At 37.9% G+C, this 19,285-nt stretch overlaps 1 protein-coding gene across 1 annotated transcript; it reads left to right on the top strand.

Annotated features, from left to right (window-relative positions):
* Window positions 1–11,576: 11,576 nt before the first annotated feature.
* LOC103460944 (uncharacterized) lies at window positions 11,577–19,276 on the top strand. The gene is made up of 11 exons (XM_008403256.2): window positions 11,577–11,745; window positions 12,103–12,235; window positions 12,320–12,345; window positions 12,433–12,448; window positions 12,553–12,580; window positions 12,689–12,761; window positions 12,876–13,022; window positions 15,866–16,062; window positions 18,440–18,543; window positions 18,712–18,830; window positions 18,955–19,276. Exons 2-11 carry the CDS (start codon window positions 12,181–12,183, stop codon window positions 19,147–19,149), a joined length of 960 nt encoding a protein of 319 aa, XP_008401478.1. The 5' UTR covers window positions 11,577–11,745; window positions 12,103–12,180; the 3' UTR covers window positions 19,150–19,276.
* Window positions 19,277–19,285: the final 9 nt, after the last annotated feature.

Here is a 19,285-nt window from a genome sequence, read left to right as displayed (position 1 = left end):
TCCATCGTGATAATCCGATTAGCTTTTTCAACCTGGTTAAAGGCTACCTAGGTGAGCATGCCTGGTAACTGCCTAACTGTCCAAGTAAGGACCCTTCAGTAAGGTAACCTTCCCATTTCTGGTCGGTAGGTGGAGCACCTCAAGCAGATATTGCAGCTTTATCAACACARAACATCAGCATGGATGTTAACATTTTCAGGAGTCTGGATATCAACGTGATAAYTGTAAGTTWACATGTGAAACAAGYGATACCAGAAAACTGTCTGTGTGAGAAGTTTCTGTGGATGGAAAGTCATTTTAGTGGCCAAAGCTACAAAACAAACCTCAACCTAGTGCATTTACTTACAGTAACTGTGTGGACCTGAAAATTAAAGAAATCTTCCTGTGTTTGTCTTTTCCGACAGAACCTGACTGTAGCCAACGTCCAAGGTCTGATGGGTGAAAACCTACAAGATCTCAAGCTGTTTGAGAATGATACTGTGGTTCAGCGCTGGGTGAACCTACAGCTACAGTCTGACCTGGACACACTAGGTTTGGGTCTAATCACCACTAGGGCAGACCCAACAAACGGGACTGAGCCACAGGGTAAAACTATCACCTTTCTCTTTAAAAATGGTCCAGGTTGGAATCAAAAACAGTGTGGGTGATGGTGTGTTTACATCTGAAATTCAGATGAACTACTGCCTAAAATGAAAAAAATATTTCGCCATCAGTGTGTTTTCATTTGTAGCTGTTGGAGCTTTGTGAGCTAAAGKAAAATCAGACATCTTATGGATCTTATATGATTGAATAATAATTCTAATGACCCATCTTGTTTCATTTAAGTGTCTGCCAGTTAGTGCAGTAACGTGTTCATGGTGTGGTGCCAAAGGTCTACTGCTGTAGTTTTACTGTTTACGGCCACTAGGGGGTGCCACAGTCTAACAAACTTAATTCTTTGCCTTAGGAAACACAAACAGTTCAAGTACAACCCCGGCCAGTACAGCAACACCATCCCAATGTGAGCATACTTTACTTACATTAAGTCATTTCCAAATATTCAGCAGTAGAGTTTAAATCAGGAACAATGTAAATGGACTGTGTTTGTTTGATTTACAGCTGCAACCACCAGTGGCGTCCTGGAGTTCACAAAATTACCAGTCTCTGTTCTCCTGACCGCTCTGCTCACAGCTGCTCTACAAATAATCCTACAACCAGCCTAAGAGCCCCACTGCTGCAGTAACTCAGGCAATGCTTTCATGTAGCCTATAGTTATTATCACTATTAGCTCTATTATTGATTCRCATGTAGAAAAAACACTTCATCTCAACTTTTTGATGTCTTTAATAGTGTCATGAACTAATCTATCTCAGAAGAATCATTTAAATATTTACATAACTTGCTGATGGAAATTATGGGGAATAAAAACATTCATATATAGTGCTAAATCATGATACAAATTAATTGCATTGGTTTTTATCCTTTCAAATGTAATTCTTTTCTTCCTGTACTTTAAACAACAAAGCTATAATCTAAATTAATAAATGCACATTAACATGAATGTGATGCTTCTGTCTTTTTTAATGGTAAACAAGTCAGGTATCTGACATGTTTTTATTGTACATCAACTTCAACAAGTAAGTGAGTAAGTGGCATGAAACTACTTTCATAAGTATCCATCATAAAATCCTTAAAGAATGTTTTTTATAAACAGAACAACCCTAAATCTTACCAAAAACAGCACTTCTTATGGGGCCCATGCTTTTGGCCCCATAAGAAGTCATTTTCTCTACACGTTTCTTCTAACTGAAACTATTGTTTTTGAAGTTGTGACTTAATTCTGAGCGTGAATCAGTGAAAGAAGCTAAAGATTGGCGGATTTTCCAAACTCAAAGATTTGTAGTTAACCACCACAGAAACGTGATAAAAGCAGCTCAGCAGTTATAAGGGCATCATAACTGTAATTCCAATAAAGATTCTTCCACTGATTGTTAAGGATAAGGGTATAAATGATTTTAAATAAAAAACAGACTTTTTAAAATCAAAATTGATCATTTAAAATCTTTTAGAAACGCCTCTTATTTCCTTTCAGAAATGTAAATGATTATATCCAGGGGTATGAATAATTTTGGACTTATCTGTATCTCAGTTATTGTAGGAATGAAGACAGACCAGTAATTAAGTTTCACTTTACTTCAGAACCAGGACAGCGTCAACATAACTGTAGATTTTCCCATCTATTTTGGGATTATCTCGGTTTGAGAGATTTTGATGCATTTACTTTCAGTGATTCCACCACAAACACCGAGAAACAGATGGAGAACTTAAGATGGCTGCGCCAGAAGATGTGCAGGGCCCAGTGCATTATATCCACAAACTGAAGTCACCACACACACGCACCTCATTGGTCCCATGACTTATCCAGAATTTATCCAGATTTCTGCTGTAATGGACTACAGCAGATCCAAATTGATCCTTGGTACCATTTGAGTTGCTCATTAAAACAAACCTTCATCTGGGCTGTTTCTGCTCTTCCTCCTTCTCCTCTCCCTCCTGAAGGAAAAGTCCTTTACAGACATTGTTTTGCTAACTTAGCTTCTGACCGGAGCTTCGGACGTTTGGATCCTCGATGCAGCTCCTGGTACCGGCGGAGCTGCGGTTCCTACCGCGGCCACCAGGGGGCCCAGAGCAATTAATTTTTTCTGTTTGTCCATAAAAATAATGATTGCTACATACATTATCGAAAATATATTACTGTAAAAACAAATCACAACTTTATAATAATCGTCTCTTCTTGTTTTTATAATGACATAGAAATTATATAAAAAAAAGAAAAAGTAAATCAACTCCACTGAGGGGCCCCTTAGTGGCCCTGGGGCCCTAAGCGGCTGCTTAATTTGCTTATGTCTCGAGCCGGCTGTGGTTTAAATAACCTTTGGCTAAGGCAACCATTAAAATAAGACTAGTTTATTACTATTAAAGAACTTGAGATTACAGTGACACAATAACAGAATGATCACACTTGTCAGTAAAGCTTCATTCAGTAGCAAATAAAAATAAATTACCTCTAAATCTTTACTTTATGGTGTAACTGAAGGATTCTAAGTGGAGGCTTGTGAGACTCCTTCAGGGAGCAGCTGGAAACTTTTCCTATATTAAATAAAACAGTTAGGAGACCGAAAACCTGAGCTTTGAAAATGTTTTCCTGCCTGCTGTGCGGCCAAGGGTCCCAACATTCCTGCAGAGGGCGCAGGGACCTGCACTAAATCTCACACAGCTTATGCTTTTTTTGATGATTAGACATCAGGGGCCTGCAGCAATTTTTCAAAGCTTGAGGTAATGCAACCCTGTTCCACCAGTACCCTTAGCTGCCATCAGGTGGAGCAAGGAGCCATTCTGGAATATCCAGGACACTCGCTCTATGCTGTCATTGCAGATGTTCTGAGTGTCCGAAAATGTTCCTGAACGTTCAGCGTTAATAAAAAGCAGATGTCTGAGATGCGTCTCATAGATGCGGCCATTTGGCAGGATGGCTTCAAATGTAGGAGAAATGTCTTAACAGATATTCTACAGTAGGACATCATTTCTTGATTGCTTTTAATGATGAAGTAGCTGGTGGCTGTTTCCTACGRAAGCAAACTGCATTCACCAATCATTAATACAGAAGAATCTAGCTCCAAGTCTGAATAGAAACTAAATGACCAAATGTTTGACATTAATTGATCAAAATTTAAAATGCATAGTCTCAATTATGATCAGTATTTTGATTAAGATGAACAGAAACACTGGCTTGAGATCGTTTAATGGGTCATATTATATTATTACTTTTTGAAAAAAAACAATATTTTTAATACCTGGCACAAAATGTGTTATTACATAATGCAACAAAAACTTACAAACTGCCCTCCATGCTGTTTTTACATTTTGCATTGATCATGACATAATGTAGTTTTATTCAAAAAGTCAGATTTGCTACATTATCAATCTACATATTGCTGCATTACAGTGCTGAAGGAACAGAGTCATTCCACAAGCAGTTGGTTTATTTAAGAGCATGAATGGCCACTGTACATTCTCACTTTCAGGTACTGAGAATCAATCACTGACAAACGCGCTGAATCTCTGTGGAAGTTTCTGCCCACAAGAGACGCAGAATGCCAGGCAGAGGCTTTGAAGGGCCTTTCCAGTTATTTAATTAATTATGAGAAATTTTCTCTTGATCTATTTTTTTTAACAAGAACACAACTAAGATAGGGGTAGGATCATTGGTGATTTATTTTACTTAAGAGAATAACTAATTAAGAAGTAATTTGGTCTGGGAAACATCTCTGAGTATCATGGATCCTTCAGACCTTCCTGGGTTCGAGTCTCGCCTGCTTGTGGAAGATTCATTGTCAGCAGTAAATTTGTTTTATATTTTTTGCTGTCTGTATTTTTTTGATATGCATAATTATGACAGACTATAAGTCGTGTCTGTAACGTAGTCGAGATGGTTCAGGTTAAATCCTGCTAAAATGCACCATCTGTTGGTCAAAAGTTGAACTGCATTCAGCAGCGCATGTTTTCTCCACTAGATGCTACTTTAGTCTTGTGCTTTTTGTAGTCATGGCCAAAAGTTTTGAGAATGACACAAATATTATATTTTCACATGATCTGCTGCCCTCTGGTCTTCATGTCAGATGTTTTCATCACATACAGAAATACAATCATATTATGAGTAACAAAAGCTTTTATTGACAGTTAGAATGAGTTAATGCAGCAAGTCAGTATTTGCAGTGTTGACCCCTCTTCTTCTTCAGGACCTCTGCTCTCAATCCCTGGCATGCTCTCAATCAGATGTCTGAGATGCGTCTCATAGATGCGTCTCATAGATGCGGCCATTAATATTCCATTCTTGCACAATCAATGCTTGAATTTTGTCAAAAGGTTTTTGTTTGTCCACCCGTCTCTTGATGATTGACCACAAGTTTTCAATGGAATTAAGATCTGGGGAGTTTCCAGGCCATGGACCCAAAATCTCTGTTTTGTTCCCTGAGCCAGTTAGTTATCACCTTTGCTTTATGGCCAGGTGCTCCATCATGCTGGAAAAGGCTTTGTTCATCACCAAACTGCTGTTGGACGGTTGGGAGAAGTTTCTCTCTCTCGGAGGACATTCTGCTACCATTCTTTATTCATGGCTGTGTTTTTAGGCCAGACTGTGAGAGAGCCGACTCCCTGGGCTGAGAAGCAACATGAATGGTTTCAGAATGTTTTACAGTTGGCATGAGACCAGACTGGTGGTGGCGCTCACCTCGTCTTCTCCCAACAAGCCGTTTTCCAGATGTCCCAAACAATCAGAAAGAGGATCCATCAGAGAAAATGACTTCACCCCAGTCCTCAGCAGTCCACTCCCTGTACCTTCTGCAGAGTATCAGTCTGTCCCTCATGTTTTCCTGGAGAGAAGTGGCTTCTTTGCTGCCCTCCTTGAGACCAGGCCTTGCTCCAAGAGTCTCCGCCTCACAGTGCAAACGCCCTCACACCTGCTGCTGCCATTCCTGAGCAAGCTCTGCACTGCCGGTAGCCCGATCCATCCTGCAGCTGAAACACTTTTAAGAGACTGTCCTGGTGCTGGCTGGTCTTTCTTGGGCGCCCTGCAGCCTTTTTGGCAACAATGGAGCCTTTTTGGCACCAATGGAGCCTTTTTGGCACCAATGGAGCCTTTTTGGCAACAATGGAGCCTTTTTGGCAACAATGGAACCTTTTTGGCAACAATGGAACCTTTTTGGCAACAATGGAGCCTTTTTGGCAACAATGGAGCCTTTTTGGCAACAATGGAACCTTTTTGGCACCAATGGAACCTTTTTGGCAACAATGGAGCCTTTTTGGCACCAATCGAACCTTTTTGGCACCAATCGAACCTTTTTGGCACCAATGGAGCCTTTTTGGCACCAATCGAACCTTTTTNCTTTTTGGCACCAATCGAACCTTTTTGGCACCAATCGAACCTTTTTGGCACCAATGGAGCCTTTTTGGCACCAATCGAACCTTTTTGGCACCAATGGAACCTTTTTGGCAACAATGGAGCCTTTTTGGCACCAATGGAGCCTTTTTGGCACCAATCTCTCTCCTTGAAGTTCTTGATGCCATAGATTGTTGACTGAGGTGAATCTTTCTAGCTGCTCTTCCCTGTTAGGCCATTTTTGTGCAGTGCAATGATGACTGCAGGTGTTTCTTTAGAGGTAACCATGGTTCACAGAGAGAAACAATGGTGCCAATAACCAGCCTCTTTTTAAAGTGTCCAGTGGTGTCATTCTTACTTAATCATGACAGATGGATCTGCAGCCCTGTCCTCATCAACACCCACAGCTGTGTTAATGGATCAATCACTGAAACCATGTTAGCTGGTCCTTTTAAGGCTGCAATGAAGTAGAAATGTGTTTTGGGGGATAAAGTTCATTTTCTAGGCAAATATTGACTTTGCAACTAATTGCTGTTAAGCTGATCACTCTTTATAACATTCTGGAGTTTATGCAAAGTGCCATTATAAAAACTGAAGCAGTAGACTTTGTAAATATTAACATTTGAATCATTCTCAAAACTTTGGGCCATGATTCTTAATTCTTAAATGATGAAGAATTAAAGTTGACTGGTACTACAACATGTACAGCTTCTGTTGAATCATCTCCACCTACAAAAAGGTCACAACAGCTTGTTAGATGCTGATGTTTTTAGTAAAAGAAATCCACTTATAGCAACATTTACAAACCAAGTCTAACCATGTTTTTCAGCTTCAGGTGCAGAAAAAGCATAAAAAGGGATTCATTGTAATAATGCTAAATTAATGCTTCACAATAAAATGTCATTAAATAATCAGTCAGAAAAAAATGCCGACTGTGAAAGACTTGGCATCAACACCTTAGAAGTGACACTTGAATAGTTTGCAGAAAACATTAGTGCTTACGTAACAACCAGGCCGACTGGCTTAGCTAAAGTATGTAGGGCCACCTGCATGTGAACATCTTTCATAACTCGGTAAAGAGATTTAATAGCTTTATACAATCACAAAATGTTATCTAACTCACTAACTCTAAAGAGCACAAATTAATAATAAAAGTGGTGGAGCATTTTGTAATTATGATAATTCCTGAGGAAATTCTAGTCTGAATGTAAGGGAAATATTAGTTATACTATTAGTTATACTGTTTCCCAGTAAAAGATTACCAAACTGACGTTGCTTTAATATTTCAACACAATATAAACTTATAAAAATAGTGAAACCTTTACATAGCGTATGAACTGTTTTTGAGTTACAGGACAAAAGGCTCTCAYTTTTATCAGWAWATGGCAGCCAAGTCCCAGTTTTTAACTTCTCCAAAGCACTCTGCACTCCAGATGACTTTTGAAAATTGCTCTAAAGAAAGTTTGATTGATGAAACAACTAATTCTAAGAGTTTTATTCCCAGACAATAAACAGTTTCAGATTCAAACATGTTGATTGTCCAACACGTTTGAACTAATAGAAAATATCCTAAAAGTGCAGGAGTAAATGTTTGTTAAAATGTAATCTTAAAACCGCCACTCCCATTAAAACCTGAATTCTTGTTGAACTTTAAAAATGCAAATATATCTATTAACATTTTGGAATTTGATAATCATCTAAACATGAAGTATCCAAAGTCAGTCCTGAAGAGTCGGTTTCTTGCATCATTTAGTTATTTTTTCTGGGGTATAGTTATCCCCTCGTTAACTTGGTGTTGTTCTGCAGAGGCCTGCTAACGAGATGCTAACGAGACATCGTGATCCAGACGTGCTGAGTCAGACAAAGAGCATCGTCGCTGGAGTTGTTGAACCCACCGACTTCATTTACACATTTTTTTGTCAGAGGTTAAAATGRTGCCGCTGTTGAACCTGGCACATCAGCTGCTTCTGGTTCTGGTTAATTTGGCTTCCTGAGATATACACCAATCCATTTTGCCCCTGTTGGGGTTAAGATGGTTTGGAAACCAGGTTCTCAGCTACTCCACCTCATTCCTGGAGGCCAACTCATCCTTTTTGTAATGTACACGGAGTGTCATCAGACTGGTTTTGTAAACTTTTAAACTCGGTCCAAACTCCAAGTCTGTTATTATGTTCTTCTAACAATAAGATGCACAAAATCAAGCATATCTGTGGTTATATTATATTTATGTTCGTGGTTTTAATGTGACAAAAYATGGAACAGCTCTGAATACTTTTTCAAGCCACTGTAATTTATGTCCATCAGCTGTTTGAGATGCTGAGCTGAAGTCAATGGAGAACATGCTGAAGAGCTTTATATTCAACATGAGTCAAAGTGATGTGGAGCATGTAGATAAAGCATCTTTCATAAAGTGATTTATTGCACAGTGATCTGTGGACAGCCACTCCAACAGTCAACAGCCAATAGACGGATGCAAATGTCTAGTCATGGTTAACTTTATTCACCAAAGACTTGTTTAAATATTAACTTAAACTGTTTATGAAAGTCATCACCAGTTACACAACTGGCTCCCATTGTGAAGCAGCAGCTGTTCAATCAGTGTCCCTGGGGGTCAGGATTTCTCACTCTGGGTTTGTATTTAAATGTAAATACTGCTTCTTAAAGACCAGTAAGTAAAATTTACTACATTTACTGCAATTTCCACTAGATGGTACTGGTTTAAAAACAGCCCTCTTTGTGATATTGTACATAAGATATTTAATATTTCTTTTTGTAAATAATCTATATGCTGAGTTAATGGATGCAAGCTTACTCAAAAAGTATCAGTTCTTGTCAACTGAAACACTAAAGTTTTATAGAAGATCTCAACATTGGGATAAAAGCAGCACTACTAGAGATTAACATCTAGTAGAGATTAAAATCTCCTCAGTAGATGAGCTGAGAGAAGGATTTCTAATGAGTGACAAAGTCATCAACTCTGGCCAAGAATGCTACCTGACCTACCTCTGACAGCTCACRTCTGTGGTATTTTAATTACAGAGGTGGAACACCACAACCTCCTGAGGCAACACGCAGGATCAAAAGCATAACTGGAACACTTCTGGTGACTCAAATGTAAAAAAATAAATACATAATCAGTAGCATCAACAAAAAAAGATTTTGTTCATAAAAAATGTCTAACTTACCATTACATTATCAATTACTGTTTAATTATTATCCCAGATTATTATAATTAATTTTCAATCAAGTTTATTTGTATAGCACATTTTAGCAACAAGGCGGTTCAAAGTGTTTTACATCATAAAATTATAAAAACGTCATAAACACATCATACTGTCACCAATTGTGAAACCAGCAGCAGATATCATATTTTATCAAGTCCCTTCATCAAAATCATCATTTCACATCAAATATGTTGGTCAATGTTCCAGTTTTATGTTTAAAATCAGTTMTAACCAGGTGGGTTTTAGGCGATTTTTAAAGGAACTCAGTGTTTCAGCTGTTTTCTGGGAAATTGTTCCATTTTTGTGGAACAAATTAAATATGGCCAACAGATTGGAAGAAACATTTGCTTTTTAAACTAACTGAGTTCAATAGTTTAAAGGTCAAAAGATGAAGACAGCAAATAGTTCATCCACTTTGATTTGCATTTGACTTTGACAATAATAACTTCATAGGAAATGTTTCCTATCAAAGGTTTTTGCTTTTCATTAGTGGGGCATGGAGTTTCCTTTCATTGTTAACTCCTTGATTATAAAAYMTTTTCAGCATTTTAGTTTGGTTTTTTTATATTTTGGTTTTTCCATTAAGATCATTACAKGTAAAACTACTCTTTTTAGAGCTGCAAGTTGTTATTCAAAGGCGAGTCTTGAAGTCGATCGGTTGGATGTCTTTGTGGTTCCTCATAATTTAAACTGCAGAACATGGAAAAAACTCACTGGATGAGTTGGTCTTTACTGCAAGAGAGTAAAGCAAGCAAAGCTGACCGGACATTTTTAGATATGAGTAAAAATGGAAACCAACTTTTAACCTCATTCATCCAGGTTTCTTAAACCCATTTAGGCTTTTCATCAGTGCTGCTCTGTTCCACCTTAGTCAATCATGACGTGATCAGACGCTGGTCACAGACGGGTTTGCAACACATGCAGGTTTAAGGACCCTAATCAATAGTAAATCTGTTTTTATTCTCAGACAGTTTCAACCTCATCGTTGTCTTTATGCTTTGTTGTATCAGGGACAGTGAATGAATGTGAATTCATTTCTTGGCTCAGGTCCTGAAGCTGACTAAGTGTCTATTGTGCTGTGATAAGTTGCCTTCACTTAATATAGTCAAGTGTGAAAAATAGAGAGCATAATCCACTTCTAACACTTTAGACTTCATTGTCACAGGTTTTTACAGATGCCTGTTTGACAACGATATGATGAGTTGAGCTGCAGCTCAAAATTGTTCCCTGAGTCTGAATGACGGTTCTTTTCTGAGAAAGTAGGCTCAGTCAGAGAACAGAACCCAACACACTGGTTCTACTGGTGTTTCTTTTACGGGATGAACAATTTGGCCTAAACACAAATTCCTCTCGTGTTGGATTAAAGCCACTTTCAGTTCTATTAACAATGAGTGATGATGTCTATTGGTTGGATGATTAATATTCATTTAAAATTCTAATTAAACAACTATTATGATATCTCTGAACTTGCAATAAAGTAAATCCTGGTGTTGAAATAATAGTGGAAAAATTAAGCTCCCATGATTTAGGTTCTATTAAAGAAAATCAATGGACAGCATTAGGATTTGGGAGACACTTTGAAACAGTCTAAATGATTAAAAATGCCAGTTAACATATAAAACTCACCATAAAGGTAAACTCACATTATTGCATTCAATTATTGCAAGCTGCTTTACATTTTGTTTTAGTTTTTCAAAATAATAAAAAAATAACTTTTTAAAAATAATTATTTTAAAATAGTATTTAAGGAATTGAATTGATCTTTGTGTAAGTGCCTGTTCAAGAATGCACAGGACAGATGAAAAGGGAAAAAACAACCAGCTTAAAAGATTCCCTGTAAATTATATCTGCTGAAACAAAATCAGGCTCAGCTATCTCAGCGCTTCGAAGCTGCAGACTAAAAGTCACTGATCCTCAGAAATCTGCAGACTTCAAACCACAATCTGAACTTTGTTTTAAACAAAAACTAACCTGGAAATGGCCCGTAAGTCTCAGGSAGAAACTTACGAGCCTGAGACTCCTTTAGGTGATGCAAACTGCACAGTAAGTCAGCCTTCGTTTGGTCACAAGTACTGGATTTCCAAACTTCCAGGTGTTTCAGTGTTTTCAGTTGTTAATAATCCTAATCACCAATGTTGGACATGGTAGTCCAACATCAGTCAAGATGATATTCTGCTAATTAAAAGCAGTACTTATCCTCTGCTTTAAACAAGACCACCCACAGGAATCAGGGAATATAAATAAAATCAGCCTTAAACACAGCCAAGAAGTCCATTTGAAAAAACCCTGCAATTTTAGAGGTCTTTATGGACAATTTATAAAATAAAGCAATGTTAGTTTTTTGTGTCAAACATTGTTAATTTTTGACAGAAAACAAAGAAAAATAAACTGGATTTTATATTATGGAAATCTTACTTGACCCCCGTTTTGTTTTGTGCAACACTGAAGTTGATGGAGACGCACAAACACAGTTATTTTATCCGATCAGAATGTTTCTTTGAGCTTTTGTTCCCTTGCCAAATATTTCATTGCTCCACCCAGAATATACCTGTTTTACCTTTGAGGTTTGGTCCTCATTTTTCCGCGAGAAAGCAAAGCAGATGGGTGAGTTTGATTCCCTGCTTTTCTTTTTTTTAATCATACAATTACTGAGAGAAGTTTGACATGCGATTGTTGTAAAAAAGAAATGTCTCTTTACTTTGAATGAATCAGTGATTAGAAAGAACATGCTCTCATTTTTTATAATATTGTATAGTTAGTTGTAATATTACAACATAATATAAAATAATTGCAAGTTAAACTCTTAACTGGAATCTACCAGAAAATTAAGAAAATATGTTTCATATGAAATTATTCTTATCAATCAATTACCAGAAAATCGTCCAAACGTGTAATTTGCAGAGTTTAGATATACCGTAGATATACAGTACTTACCTAAACTATTGTCTTGTGTTTTGTAAGGAGCTGAAACGATCTCGGTGTAAAATGCTAATAAAATAAATAGAAGATCAGTAAAGTGAAGACGGTAACCTGCAGACAATGGCGGTCTCCCTAACCTCAGGGCATCTTCTGCCACTCTTGGTGGTTGGGATCGGTAAGAGCTTCCCTAAACTCAGAGGAGAACCTATCATTTTCAGTTATTGATCTAATATCAAGAATTTTCTTCCCATCCCTACAGCATGCATTTCCACATTGGCCTCACCTGTAAGTTTGGTTCATAATTTTTTTCTAGCTAAGAATGTACCTTTCCATTTCTTGAATTAATTTTTTGTACTGTAAATTTCTTTTCAGTCCAACACAACACAAGGTATGAAAAACATCTTCATTCAGTAAAAGACAATAATATACAAATAAGCTGTTCTTTGGCCTGCATCACTGTATAATGCTATTTCTGTTTTATGTCCTGTGTAGTTCAACATCTACCAACGCCTCCGAACAGGTCAGCACGAAAAATTAGTTTATCATCATAATAGTTTGAAGTCATTTATTTTTAGCTGAATAAAGTTAATAAATTAATCGGCATTGTTTAATTTAATGGTTAATAAAGCACTGCTTCAACTCCAACCAATGGTATTCCTGGATCTTGCCAAGGCATAAATCTACAAGATGCCAGTCGCAGCGTAAGCATTGCAGAGCGTCATCATCAGCATTAATGCGTGGTGTCACCACACAGCAGCGACGCCCTCTGGTGTTTGGTTTCAGACATTATTACTTTCTCTGCCTGTTTTTTCCAGATATCAATGGCAGCAGATGCATTTGTAAGAGATCTTACTTGTAAAAGATCTGATCCAAATGCAAGCCTGTCAGAGGAACTGTTTCTGGAGATGGAACAAAACATCCGGCACTTAGTGGACTCGTCTTTAAAAGCTTACTTGATCCAGGTAATTGAGTGGTGAATTGGCACTATATAACTGAAACKGAACTGAGGAAAATATCCCATTTTATGTATCTATGTATGTATATACCACTTTTTTCAGTAACGAGTAATCTAATGTGTTGCCATTTCAAAAACGTAATCAGATTAAAATTACTTATGCAAATCACTATGCGCTACCATTTTAGATATAGATTTTATCCATCCATCCATCCATCCATCCATCCATCCATCCATCCATCCATCCATCCATCCATCCATCCATCCATCCATCCATCCATCCATCCATNCATCCATCCATCCATCCATCCATCCATCCATCCATCCATCCATCCATCCATCCATCCATCCATCCATCCATCCATCCATCCATCCATCCATCCATTTTCTTACACCCTTTTCCCTCAGTGGGGTCGGGAATATAGATTTTATTACAGACTCAAAGTCCAAATTACATAAAAAAGAAAACAAATACAATGAAAGAATAAAAAGTACAATACACAAGGCTTCTAACCATTAAGGAGACAATCATACCAATGTCTCCAAAGTACAGATGAGTATTTTACTGCATTATATTTATTATTTATAATTAGACACAAAGCTTCCTTAAAGCAGGCATCAAAGTGCTGACGTGAGCAGATACAAACAGTTCACTGGCTCTGGTCAATCTGGGCTTATTTAACAAAAGTCTTAGTGCATCATTATAAGCCACCTTCAGTCTATGAAGACTGGCTTTTATAACGTTGCACCACCAATGTGCCGTATATGATGTTCAATATGATCTAAACAAGTTCAGTTTCATTTCATCAGAGCAGAATCCAAACTTACAAACTGGATATTTGCCTGAGCAGATATCATTCTAACCTCACAGTAAATATCCTCATCATCAGACAGACGGTCTGTCAGCACATGACCAAGATATTTCACTTCATGTGAAGCATTCAATAAAATCCCAGACAGCTTAAAATGTGGAAATATCATGTCCTCTTTAGTGTGACAGATCAAAATGAGCCTTTTTGATGGATTGAATTTGACGTCATGTAGCTCACCGCGTGCTGAACACACATTAAGCAGCTGCTGGAGACCACCTGAACTTGGACTAAAAGCCACTATATCAGCAAAGATAAGATGATTTATAATTGTATCTCCAACCATGCAGCTAGTTCTACAGAGGTTTAGCTGCTTAGAGAGATCATTCATATAAGAATTAAACAATATAGGGCACAAAATGGTTCCTTGTCAGACTCCATTGCTGGCATGGAAGGATGCAGACACACAGTTGTCCCATTTGACCTGCATAGTTTGGTTAGTACACCAATAGGACAGACATCTTACTATGTATTTGGCTACACCAGCTTGGCACAATTTTAAAAATAGTTTTCTATGATTTACACGATCAAAAACCTTAGTGGAGTCTAAAAACACGGAAATACCGTTGAATTTTTGCTATTATAATTATTCAGTAATTCACAAATCAATATACACAAATCAGTATCATGTTTGAACATGAACCCCAATTGATTGTCTGTAGAAATTACTGTCTTTGGCAAAATAATTAGTTCCAAGACTTTAGTGTACTTGCTAGTGCAATAGGTCTATAGTTATCAGAGCTGCCCATTTTTCCAGCTTTGTTTTTAATCACAGAAAATAGAAGAACATTCATCAAGGTATCAGGAATAAAACCATGGGTGCTGTGGTGGCGCAGCGGTTCAGCACAACCCACATAAGGAGGCCTCAGTCCTCAATGTGGCCGTCGCAGGTTTGATTCCCGGCCTGGTGACCTTTTTCGCATTTCTTCCTCTTCTCTCATTAACCTCTTTCCTGTCAACTAATTATCAAATAAAGGCCACTAGAGTGGATTTTTTTAAAAAAGGAATAAATACATGTATAATAAAACCAGTGAAGCACAAGGCAAGAAGAGGGGCTAACCTTGAACTTGCAAATTTGAGATGTTCCGCTTAAATAAGACCCATTCCTATAGATTTACTGACAGTTCTTTAATTGCTTGCTAGACCTTGTGTGTTTTGATGTTGGTAATATAAATATCTGTGACTGACCTCGAGCTTCGCACTGCACTCCAGAAAACTGCAAACATCGAGACTAATATGAACAGCGCAATAAACGTGAAAACAGCCACAAATGAACAAGTTTGTAAAGTTGCACAACTAAACGCCATTATAATCATTAGTATTAAGGTAAGTGTCACAAATCTGTGCAGCAGGTCATCTGAGCTGTGGAGCCACAGAAGGAGCGCAGCAAACGCAGGGCCGTTACACAGAACCTGGAGGCTGGGGCAGGGAGGGGGGCTCTAAATCCTACTTAGAATTTTCCAGATAATAGTGGAACACATTAGTGGGAAAACATGCACAAATTAAAGTTTTTTTTGTACTCTTGTAACCATTAAACAATCTCCTCTTGAGTTCAACTTTATCAGTTCAGACACATTGTTGATGTTATCATTATAAAATAACTTGCAATTAAGTTTTGGCAAAGCTCAATGTAATTTTCACCGGTGGCGGAGCGTTGCTGAAAGTAACTGAAAAAGTTACTTTTAATGTAACTTAGTTACTTTCTAAATCAAGTAATCAGTAATCTGATTAAAGTTACTTTTTCAAATTATGCCATTACTGACTGTCTGTCTGTCTGTCTGTCTGTCTGTCTGTCTGTCTGTCTGTCTGTATGTATGTATGTATTGTCCCTTTATGAATAATCTGAATTATTGAGTTACAACAATTATTTTCCCTTTGAGATCAATAAAATATTTTTCAATGAATACTTAAATTACAACATATATACACAAGGGAAAAAAACATTTACTAATATCAAATTACAACTTTTTTTAAATAACAGGGTGCCAACCAATCCACAGCTGATCTTCTGGAAATATTTGGAGTCCTGGACAGTTTGAATCTGGGTGACTACCGTGACCCAACATTCGTCAGACTGTGGTTCTCTCTGAAGATGGCTCCACTTTTGCCTTATGTGGCTCAAAGCTTCTTAGTCCAACTGGGCAACCAGAACTTCAGCTGCAGTTCTTACCAACAAATGTATGTAAATTAAAATTGTGATTTTTGATATATTAGCTTGCATTTATGGTGTTGGGGAAATTCATTACTAATGTTGCAAAGGTAGCTACAAAATTCCTACAAGCTAAAAAAGGACAGAACCAGAAGACCTTATTGGTCTGGAAGGTCAATACAACAACAGCAGATCTTTATTGTATCGTGGTGCTAAGTTGTTCAGTGATTTATAAACTGACAACAGTATTTTAAAGTCTATTCTCTGAGCTACAGGGAGCCAGTGTAGGGACTTTACAACAGATGTTATGTGCTCCATCTTCCTGGTTTTAGTGAAAACGCCAGCAGCAGTTTCTGGATCAGCTGCAGCTGGAGGATTGACTTTTTAGACAGACATGTGAAGACGCTGCTGCAGTAATCAATGCAGCTAAAGATAAAAGTATTGATACGTTTTTCTAGATTTTGCTGAGACATTAGTCCTCTAACCCTGGAGATGTTCTTCTGATTGTAGAAGGCCATCTTTGTTATTTTCTTTATGTGACTTTGAAGGTTCAGATTGAAGATAAAAATATGTAAAAATTAATCTGATAGTAAAAGAACAATTTATTTCCCCTCAACCTTCACTAGTTCTGGTTCCCTGGGCAGCAACAACTACCAGAAAGCATTTGCAGTGGAAAATAGTGAGAATTTTAAACCACCATGATGGAATTTTGATTGACAGGTCTGTGCAGAATTATTTCCTTATAGCCACATTGGAAAGTTTGTATCTTTCTGGATTTAAGTCAAGATGCTGAAAGGCAACTGGAAATCCTGATTTTATTTTTAATTTCTCTTTGGAGCCATTCTGTGGTGGCTTATAGTGTGTTTTGGGTCAATGTCTTGTCTAATAAATCAGGTGTACTTTAAGTTAAAGCAGTGGTGCCCACAGTGGGTCCTGGAGGCATCCTGTATGTTTCAGTCTCTCCCCGGTTTAACGCACCTGGATCAAATGATGGCTCATTAGAGGCCAAAGGAGAACATTGACAAGCTGACCTACATGCTGTAGAGGTTGTTCTGGGTCCTTTAGTTTGCTGTTCTTTGTCTTTCTGTGGATAATGGTTCTCACTGTGGTTCTCTGTAGTAACCCAACGACCAAAGGCTTCCACATACTCAGGTGTACTGTATGTGTTCCGTGAGCCACAGACTCTGTACACTCTTGTCTGCAGACGGTTGAGATTTCATAGTCAAGCATACTGACCGTCTACAATTCTTTTGAGAAACTCCTTAGTTTTCCACAGTCGAAATGAAAACTATCAAGTTTAGTGAATTAGCTGGACACCTAGCCCCATTTCTTCTCCATGAGGGCAGCCACCACACAGAGCCACAGTCTAGCTGCTGTGAGTGCTTGCGACTAGTTATTCCGACTCTAAACCTTATCAGCCTGGTGTTGCACACAAAACAGTTTGATATTTTCACCGTTTCCCATCAACCAGTTTACTATGCAACACAGAATATGCATATGGGTGTCACACACTCAAAGTGGCAGGCGTCCGCTTGGAGTACGCAGGTTCCTGTACAAATGGCTCTGCAAGCCTTCCCAGACAGTCAATTTGATCAGGTCACATGATGTGCTGTTTGTTGAGAACATAGCTTAACTCAAATTGTCCAAAAGGTTCCATTTAAGTGTTTATCAATTATCTGGGTGAGGCAAATGCCTCCTGGCAAATCAGGCCTAAGTGTGTCTTATAAAACAATTTGGGATGTGGGGTGAATAGGGCCCCAGAGGCTATCCCACAAATACATTATGCCAAAGGCCTAATGATATGATGACAAAGTCAATTATCAACCTTTGACCAAATTTGGTCTAGCAATAAGTAAACATATGAACTCACTTCTCCCCAGAAATTGTGTTTGTTATGGACATTTTATGCCTCACAAAAAAGTATAATACCAAATCAGGTATAGATTGTTGTCGCTCCTGAATAGTAAGAGCTTTCCCTCATGCAACCGAAAGCCATCACTAAGGTGACATCGTATGTCCCCAAAGCTAGATTACACTGCTGGGAAATAGCACAGAAAGCTTCCTGCCCTCAATTGCCACCAAGGTAGAGGGCCCACATGGAGGGAGCTGCCTGTGGCATCTCTCCCCAACCAATGATCTCCTTCCAAAAGACCCAGCTCACAAAGGCTGTCCAAGTCTTCCTAATCCAGGAAAGGTTGGTCTGACTACTCCCGCAAAGCCTATGGGAGACACTAAACTTAGTCATGAAGGATGAAGTCAAGAAACCAGGTTGGATTACAAAAGTGGGCAAAAACAAATTAGGAAAATTGAATTTAACAGAAAATATGAAGATGTGTATATTAAGCAATGTAAAAAATAAATTATAAAACAGTTTATATAAAAAATATATATGTTTATATTTTAAAGGATGGAATCTATGTCCACTGAACTTCAGAAAACTCAAGGTGTTGACAGAGAACTAATCTACAGTAATTTCATCAAAGTGTTCCTGTCAAGAAAAAACTCAGCAGGTAGGATTGTTACATTTTCATGGGCATGGTAGAAAGAAACTGTGATTATCCTTATAACACTCGACTGAAACATAAAACATAAAAATAATGATAAAATTCTAAAAAGAAAACAATATTCAAAGAAAATTATACTGTGTTTTATAATCTTAAACTATTTATTTTTACCAGAGCCTGGATGCAAAGACAAAAATACAGGAAGTAAAGAATGGCTGCAAAGAAACATTGGGATTTTTATTAAATTTGCAACTATTAAAGAACTTAAAGAAATGACCAACAACTTCTCTGCTGTAAGTGATGCAACAGATTTTCAAATATGACAAGTTTCATATATGTACGAATATATAAGACCACAATAATGCAAACCCAATCATATAAAAGTAAGCTCAAAAGCATAAAGACTTGTTGTTACAGATTGAAGTCCTGCAAAAACTTTCACTGCAACAAAAGGCTGAGCTAATGCTGGATCCAGACAGCGGCGCTTTGGAGGATGTCAACTTCGTGAGGGAGRTGCTCACCAGCTTGAAACTGTCCGGCGAGGACGAACAGCTCAGTCAGTTTTTCCAGACGTTTGCACAAATCAGCGAGAAGGTGAATGCTTCACACTGACTTGGTCACATTTCCCCCAGAGAGTTCTTTGTCAAACCACACACAAACAACCCCTTCTGGGGCGTAGAAGGGATTGTGGATCCATGTAAAGCCAACGATTAGGTCAACTGTTGGACTTCTACCGATTAATTTTGAC

Source organism: Poecilia reticulata, unplaced genomic scaffold (assembly GCF_000633615.1).
Source record: "Poecilia reticulata strain Guanapo unplaced genomic scaffold, Guppy_female_1.0+MT scaffold_364, whole genome shotgun sequence".
Taxonomy (NCBI): Eukaryota; Metazoa; Chordata; class Actinopteri; order Cyprinodontiformes; family Poeciliidae; genus Poecilia; species Poecilia reticulata.
This window is presented reverse-complemented; position numbering and strand designations above follow the sequence as displayed.